Source organism: Nothoprocta perdicaria, unplaced genomic scaffold, assembly GCF_003342845.1.
Source record: "Nothoprocta perdicaria isolate Ctin4 unplaced genomic scaffold, notPer1 scaffold_390, whole genome shotgun sequence".
In the NCBI taxonomy this organism is placed as follows: domain Eukaryota; kingdom Metazoa; phylum Chordata; class Aves; order Tinamiformes; family Tinamidae; genus Nothoprocta; species Nothoprocta perdicaria.
In genome coordinates this window covers 3,962-12,375 of record NW_020455633.1, presented here as the reverse complement: position 1 = coordinate 12,375, position 8,414 = coordinate 3,962, and the positions used below count along the sequence as shown (strand labels likewise).

General features: G+C 40.4%; 1 protein-coding gene across 1 annotated transcript; it reads left to right on the top strand.

The window, feature by feature from the left end:
* The first annotated feature begins 4,076 nt into the window (after positions 1-4,076).
* On the top strand, positions 4,077-8,200 carry ARF1 (ADP ribosylation factor 1). Its single transcript, XM_026044943.1, has 4 exons — positions 4,077-4,256; positions 4,740-4,850; positions 5,521-5,645; positions 6,782-8,200. Exons 1-4 carry the CDS (start codon positions 4,109-4,111, stop codon positions 6,941-6,943), a joined length of 546 nt encoding a protein of 181 aa, XP_025900728.1. The 5' UTR covers positions 4,077-4,108; the 3' UTR covers positions 6,944-8,200.
* Positions 8,201-8,414: the final 214 nt, after the last annotated feature.

The following is an 8,414-nucleotide window of genomic DNA, read 5'->3' as shown; positions in this document are numbered from 1 at the left end:
TAATGCAATTTCTCTATTGCTCCAACAGATGCTGTGGACTCTTTGTTTCTAGCCCGTGTTACAGGGAAGCTTTCTGAAGAGGGCTGCCTGTATTTCCAATTGCTTATCTAAATGTATCACTTACTCGAAAACAGGCTGCTGAAAATGCTGCCTTTCCTGAAACAAAACTGCAGTCTTATCCCGTGAGTCTGTGCTCGCTGTTTACCAATGACACAGTTTATCTTAACTGAACCTGCCCAACAAGTTTTTACTGCAGGGTGCGTATTGAGGTGGAGTATGTGAAGGTGATCTTGCCTCAGCACCTGGTTCACCAAGGAGAAGCCGGAGTCAAAGAGGGTGATTCTGTTCTGGCCTGACTTGGGTTCCACGAGGAGCTATGGGCTTCTAGCTTCTATTTTTAGATCTGGATTCACAGCGAGGGTGCCACAGGCTGCAGAAAGACAGTCGAGCTGTTCCTTTTCACACACGAGTCTTTCTGCTTAGCCTCATGGGTCCCTCTTTTAAAGATGTGCTAGTCTAAACATTTAAGGAACCCATAAACACATTTCCTTGCACGTTTTCAGACTTTTTGTGGAACTTGTTAAGCCTCTAAAACTATCAGTTTCCTGTAAAGACATTTAACTTGAGCTAAGGAAAATAGAGAGCTAAGGAAAACAAAGTCATGTTGCAGTAGAACATAGGTAGCATACTAGCAACTCCTGAAACGGGCAGGACTGCGCGTTTTGAAGTTGCTTGGTGAACCTAGGTGTCTTTTCAGCGTGTTCTTGGACTGCAGCTAATTGACTGAAATGAGAATTAAACTAAGCAGTCTCCACACTGAAGCACACTCCAAGTAATCGCATGATCCCTCAGCTGAGTTGTATTAACGGGTGGTAATGAAGTCACGGGAAGCAGTTCTCAACTGAGGCCAGCAGTTTCCAGTGTGATGGGCTCTGCTTTATTGGACAGTGTGACTGGACTGAAAAAGCAGCAACCTGCCCATTAGAGATGATTTGTAACTGTTCTGATAGAAATCCTCAGGGAAATCGCTATTACTGCTGCAGAATGACCTCAAGGTGCTTCAAAGTCATCAGATTACTGGCAGGAATAGTGTAGTGAGAGGAGTGCAGTATAGAAAAACATGTAGGCATAAGTATGTGATTATATAACCCACATCTCATCACAACCACAAATGAGCGTGCAAAGGGTTGTTAGACTGATAGACTAGTTTTCCTTTCCTGTGGCAATGGGTGAACTTGACTCTTGGTTGCCGTTTTGAGGATATTGCTGCTTGTGCTGAAGCTGGAAACCTCTTTTGCCCCAGCAGCGTCTGAGAAATGTTCTGCTGGGAACCACAGCAGCTTGTGGGAGTTCTGCAGATGGGTTTCACGTAACAGTATTTTTCTTTTTTTAGATACTTTAATTATACTGCTACTTCATAGTGAAGATCTAAATATACTTAATATAGAATATAAAAACTGTGAGACATCTTCATTCTCTATTAGAAAAAAAAAAAAAGAAGAAGAAAAAAAAAGGCTTTCTGGGTTATTGTGTACCTTTGAGTACCAAAGTAGCTGAAGAAGTGGTTCAGAAAGTGAAAATGTTCAGGGAATAAGAAGGAAAGAGAGACAGTTCCTAAGCCTGTCTCAACTTCTCATTCTTCACAGAAAATCAAAACTAAGGAGGATGAGTTCTATGAAAGTAGCCATGAAATTCATATGCTTGGGACATTCTTGACCTAGGAGCAGTCAGTTGCCAAGAGAGTAAGGGACTTAATAGGATTGACCAAGACTATAGGCAAGTGTAAGCAACTTGTGAAGGCCAGAATGTGGTTTGTCGCATTCTGTCATGGATATAAAAGCAAAGATTAAGTTTTACTTGATTACAGCTCTTGAGCATTTAATAACCTGTTAGTCTTTTAAATATGGTTTTACTGCTGCAGGCTTTGTACTGCTGCAGAAACTTAAAAATAAATGCAGGGTCTTAGTAATTAATTTATCTTTCTGCAGAAGTTCTAGAACTTATTTTGGAGGGTTATAGCAGCTGTGGTAACAGAGAACAGTTCAAACCCAAATACTACTTTTCAGACGCAGTAGAGAGTGGAGGCAGTGGGAGGAGCCAGGCAGAAGAAAGGTTTAAACCTCCTCCCTGCAGCCCAGTCAGAGTTGCTGTTTACTGCTGAGGAGTGAGATTTCCTGCTGTCTGAAGGGGTGATTTGGATAAATAGGGACTCCAGGAAATATGCAATCTTTGCTTTTCAGTTGACTTTTCTGTTTATACAGTTTTCATATATTCAGCTGGCAGTTGAATATTCATGGTGATACTTCAGAAATATAAATGAAATTGTGGCATAGTAGAACTTTCAAACTTTGTGTTTTCTTTTAATCCATTGATTGCCATGTCTGGCTCATAGAGGAGCCAGCTCCGTTGAAAGCTTCTCTCCTATTGTGTTTCAGTCACGTAAGGCAGATGCGTCCTGGACTTTGGTTTCTCGAGCACGTTGCAGGGTTTGATGTCATCCAGGAACTTTGGAGCGTTCCGTGAACGCTCCCCGGACGTTGCCTCCACAGAGACATGTGACTGTAGCGGCGCTGAGCTCTGGGGTTAAAAATTGTTCCGAGCGGAACTTCCTGGGAACAGCAGAACTGCTTAGATTTACATTGAATGAGGAAGCAAAATTTCATGCGTTCTTAGCACTGGGCTAAGCAGAGCAAGATTTTTGGTCTGTGGTGGAGTGATTAAATGTGCAGTTCAAAACTTGTTTTAGTTGTCCTAAGTTGATGTTCTATGAAACAAATTTCTGTCTGGAGTTCAGCCTCAGGCTTGCAGCTTCCGTGTGAAGTGCTGGATATCTTCAAAATACAGTTCAAATTTAATAATACACTTCAAGTTATATGACTTAATGGAAAGCCGGCACCTACAGGAAACCCAGCACCTGGATGTTATGTATCCTGATTTTATGTTCCTGCTATCTTAGACTTGATTTTTTTTTTTTGTTCGTTTGGACTCGGGCTCTTTTCAAACTTGTCTCAGGTTTTCTAGATAAAATAGTAGGAAAGGTGTGAATTGTCACTAGTGCTGTATAACATCCCCCTCTCTGCTTTGTGTAAAGCTATAAAGTTACTTTGTATTTAAATTTTCATGTCTTATATTAGCAGGATAATGTTTCTTGTAATGCTGTTATAATAGTAGCGTGGTTCTTGTGTTATAATAGTAAGCTTAAAATATTTTTTAAAAGCTCTGGAAATAGGTAACAGTGGATCCCATTCCAAGGGCATAGTGAGTGTTCTGTAACTGCAGAAGTCAAGAGGCGACTTCCTCAGTTCCCAAAACAGGAAGCTGCAGATATTTTTAATCATTTATGAGCATCCCGACTGAATAGCTTACAGTGAGCAAAGAAGCATTCATTTCTGAGCCTGACTCTTTTAATATAATTATTAATTTTTGATGGCTGAGCTTCAGTAAACATTGACTTGCTTTCTAGAGAAGGTCTGCAATGTTAATGAAGCTAATTCTGCTTCGTGTTTGCACTGTGCTGGCAGGCGGCTTCCTCGGGCTTGGGGAGGAAGGAAACTGCTCCAAGTAGGAGAGGATTCCAGCTGTATGTTGAATTTCCTCCTCTTTCTTTGAGCAGTAGCGAGGAATAAGAAGCTATCAGTGCACTAAACAACAAGGAGTTTAAACTTTTTAAAACTCAATTTTAAAGTTTTTTTAACTATAGGCCAATTAGAGGAAAAAAAGATAATTTATGGTAACAGCTTAGACTGTAGATAAATTACATTGTAGCAGTGGGGGACATGTAACCTGCAGCAGTCAGTTGCAACCATTATATATGTAAAAGTCTGAGAATAGGATTCAGTTCTAAAAATCTCTGAAAGACTATTTAAAAATTTTAAAGCAGTCAGGACCCTGTGTCTTTTTAATTTGGGTAAGTTCTGGCTTATTTGGTGCTTCTATTGCTTCAGCATGGGAAGAACTGTGTGTCTGGGAGCCTAAAGAATTTAAATTCATCTGGTTTATTGGTGGCCAGAACACAATTGTTTTTAACTGTGTGATAACTGTGATCTTTTTTTTTTCTTTTTTTTTCCTTCTCTCTAGACTTATTGGCCAGTGACACCATATCTCAACCATGGGAAATATTTTTGCTAACCTCTTCAAAGGCCTTTTTGGCAAAAAAGAAATGCGCATTCTAATGGTTGGTCTGGATGCTGCTGGAAAGACTACTATTTTGTACAAACTTAAACTTGGTGAAATAGTAACTACTATTCCTACTATAGGTAAGACTTTTTTTTCTTCCCCCGTTTAGACAAATTACTTGAGTGCTGTCATTTGCAGCAATACCTTAACTGCTGCGCTGTTGATTTAAGGGACTTAGTGCTGTACCGCGGTGTGCCAGGCAGTACCAGCCTTCACTAAAGCTGTGTTACGAAGACAGCACAGCCAGATTTAAAGGCATGGGAAGAGATTAAATGACTGCCTTTTTCCCCCCCCCTCCTGCATTCCCTCTCTTCACTTGACTGTGAAACAACCCTTTATGTGCTGTGGAAGGGCAGTCAGCCTAATATAAGATTTTGTGAGGTGTTGAGTACTTCGGATTGAAAAACGGAGGGTGGCTTGTCTGAGAACCGGGTTTCAACTTCTTTCAGATGTTTAAATTTTAAGTAATATTTTCAGTAATGAGACTGCGAGCATGACTTGGAAAATACCATAGGTGGAGGGCCAGCTGTGCTTAACTGAGGTTTTGCCACATTTTCTTCTAGGTTTCAATGTGGAAACAGTAGAATACAAGAACATTAGCTTCACAGTGTGGGATGTAGGTGGTCAGGATAAGATTAGACCACTTTGGCGCCATTACTTCCAGAATACACAAGGTGAGTCTTCACACTTAAATCACAAGTTACTGGAATAAAATAAGATATTTTTAATACCCCTACACAGATTATCTTGACACTTTTTTGGGAAAACGTGCTCGTTTTAGCAGGGTGCGTGCACATGTGCTGGGCTGGCTGTTACACTAAGGTTCAAAGAGGAGTGGAAAGAAGTGTAGAAAACAGTCCTCTTGGAACCAGTCCTTCCTGTCCTTCTGAATCAGAGTTCAGAATTCTGCTTTTCCTCTGAAAGCCTTGCAGCTCCCCAGTCTTTACTTCAAAGCAGAGTCTTTAGTACTAGTCATTTCGTACAAACTTAACAGGCTTGTGAACCGAGGACATGTCACTTCTTCCACCGGTATGCCTTTAAAATGCAAAATACAAATGCATTAGAGACCCGTCATAGAGTAGCTGCTCCTTCAAAATACGGAGTGGTTATGTGGATTAAACATACAAGCTCTGAAAATTGCACATGCAAGCGAACGACTCGCTTCCTCTCAGCAAGAGCAGATTCTCTCAGACATGAAAATTACAGCAGGGTGAAAATTGCGTCTTTTTTTCCTACATGCTGTTTTGCATTATTTTCAAAGTTTAGTTCTGACTTCTGGAACTATGGAATTGCTTGTAAACAGCTCCTGGTGTTCACTGGTTCTGATTGTTTGCTTCTTTCCAGGTTTGATTTTTGTGGTTGACAGTAATGACAGAGAACGAGTGAACGAGGCCAGAGAAGAGCTTATGAGAATGTTGGCAGAAGATGAGCTTAGAGATGCTGTTTTATTAGTGTTTGCGAACAAACAGGTATGCCCGAGCGAGCCGTGTCTGTGTAAGAGCTCTTGAAACACACTGTGTATTTAGGAGCTGATAACTGCTGCATTTGACATGAGTGTTGCCAACGTTATAGCTGTGTTCTCAGCTAGCAGATGTCCACTCATCTCTGGGCTTGTCGTCTTCAGCAGAACTTAAATTGTCCTGTTCCCACTTGAAAAGTACCTCTTCAGAGCAGTGCTGAGTAATGAAGTTTCCCATATTCTCGGTTTTAGTGAAGAATTCTACCGATTTGACATTAGACTGGCTGGGTTGGAGTGTTGTACCCACCCAAGCTTTCTCCAAACAGAGAAGAAGCCCAGAACACCCAAAACTGGGACTTCCCCTATCCTGCAGTGCGGGTACTTGAGAGCACAAGTCGTGCTTGTGGAAAAAGGGAATTGATTTTTCTTATATTCACACTGAATTGTGAGCACTACTTTTCTCGGCCACAGAGCTTAACTGAAACTAGTTTGTGGGGTTTTTTTAACAAAAAAAAAAAGTAGGTTAAACCCAGATGTTACAGTTCTTAACTATAACTAAGTAAACTTCAGTGATGCAGGAGTTAATAACATCCTGCTTCATCAGTTGTGCAGGCTCTGGAATGTAAAGAAGCCGTCAGTCTCTCCTAGTAGCAGGAAAAGGGAACTCTAAACAGCAGCTCAGTGTGACTTCACAAGGGAAGTTTAGCTAAAACTGAAATCATAAAACTGCAGGGGTAGAAAGTGTTTCCTGGATGGACAGGGAATGAAAACAGCCCTTGGACGGTAAGCAGCTCTGGGTCAACACTGAGTGGCATGATGAATTATTCCAAATGTTAGCCACCTAATTTTTGATTTTTTAAGAGAAATAGCCCTGCTAATACAACCAGCAATGGGTGACCGTGCTTTTAACCTTTGGAAATAGGTTGAATAGAGAAGTAATCTGCTGAGTTTTTCTGAAACAAAAAGCTTGGATTCAAAAGCAGTCCATAAGTTCCTCTGAAAGAGAAGCCCTGAAAGCTCTTAACTTTTTTTTTCTGTGAGTGGATTTGAAGCTGCTGATGAGAGGAAGGAAACGAAGACCTTTCAGGAAGGTCTGGGTTTCTTCCCAGCTGGTGGGAGAGTGAGTGACTCTGCTTGTTTCCCCAGGACCTGCCGAACGCGATGAATGCAGCGGAAATCACAGACAAACTCGGACTGCATTCTCTTCGTCACAGGAACTGGTACATCCAGGCCACCTGTGCCACTAGCGGAGACGGTCTCTATGAAGGACTGGACTGGTTGTCCAATCAGCTCCGAAACCAGAAATGAAACCATAAACCTTCCTCTTCCCTCTTTTTCCACCCTTCCCTCTTATTTCCTCCTATTCGCCCTTCGCTTTACTCTAATGTGGCAAACTGTGCTACTTTGTGGTATTGAGTGCCGGAAGCTGTTTTCATTTCTTTTTGTCACAGTATATATTGCACCATGCTGTAAATGTGGCAAATACAAGCCTGAAAACAGTTAGGTTTCTTATTTAATGTAAATAGTTTTTCTTTCCAATGAGGCAGTTTCTGGTACTCCTATGCAATATTACTCAGCTTTTTTATTGTAAAGAATCAACTCACTGTTTAGTACCTGGAAGGGATTTAAGTGGATTAACATAAGGGTTGCCAGTGGTCATTGTGCAGTAGAGCTAAATACTATCTCTGTTGGGTTGTGAGATCTGTGAGATCCATTTTGGTGGTTGGTTTTTAACCCGAATTCTGTATTTTTTTAAATAGTCAAGGAAAAGTAAAAACACTTGAACACACAAGTATGTTTGACATAGCTTCTGCTCTTCTATCCCTAATATGGTGACTTTTAATTCTTTTGAAATGGTGAAGCGATGATTGCCACCAAATTAGCTTCATCCGTTAAAGGACAGGTTACAGCTGGTCGATCTCTGGTTCTTTGTGTAGCTCATAGTATGTGCTCATTTGTTCATACTTGTTAAGAGACTTTAGTCGGAGTCAGTTTAGATGAGCTTTCAGACTCATCCTAACCTTCTGACTTTTGGTTCAGGTGCGGTTCCATTGAACTTGAATTATTTCTGGAAGTCACATTTTTAGCCTGTTGCATTTGTCTAAAGTGTTTTGTACTTTTCTCGTGTGTAAGCCACTCCAGAAGGCGAACCTTTCCACAGAAAGCACAGCCTGTACTAGTCCTAAGCTCTATAGTCAGAAAGTACTGTACTTAACTAAAAATTGCCATGAAAAAAATAACACCAAACATCTATGTATAGTGTCTAGGAAAAAAAAAAAAAAAAAAAGCATGAGAGTTTGGAGAGTCATTCCACTCTAGAAGTACTCAATCCCATTTTGAAACAATCCCATATCTGTATATGTGTGAAAACCCTTGGCATCCCTCATACTGCAAGGTTCAGATTTGCCATCAGAAAAAAGACCTCTTTACTTTTTCTTTTGTATTTTGATAAACACTGAAGAAGCTGGAGCTGTTAAAACTTTAACTTGAGGAACTATCAGAACTGGTTTGTTTAGTGTTGTGGAAACCTTTATTGCTTTCAATACACAATTAGTAATCAACTGTTTTGTATACTTGTTTTCAGTTTTCATTTCGACAAACAAGCACTGTAATTAAAGCTATTAGAATAAAATCTCTTAACTATTTCATGTTTTTTATGCCTTGCTGTTCATTTGATCATCTTGGCAGAATCATAATGAAATACTTGTTGAATAAAAAGTTTCATGAAACTTGCACTGGTATCATGTTGTTTTGTTATCATCTTTGTGTCGTGTGTGTG

Bases quoted from the DNA above. Each gene is read 5' to 3' on its own strand.
- ARF1 (XM_026044943.1), top strand. From the start codon at position 4,109: ATGGGAAATATTTTTGCTAACCTCTTCAAAGGCCTTTTTGGCAAAAAA. The intron at 4,257-4,739 runs GTAAGACTTTTT...ATTTTCTTCTAG, and splicing joins AACTACTATTCCTACTATAG to GTTTCAATGTGGAAACAGTA. The intron at 5,646-6,781 runs GTATGCCCGAGC...TTGTTTCCCCAG, and splicing joins TAGTGTTTGCGAACAAACAG to GACCTGCCGAACGCGATGAA.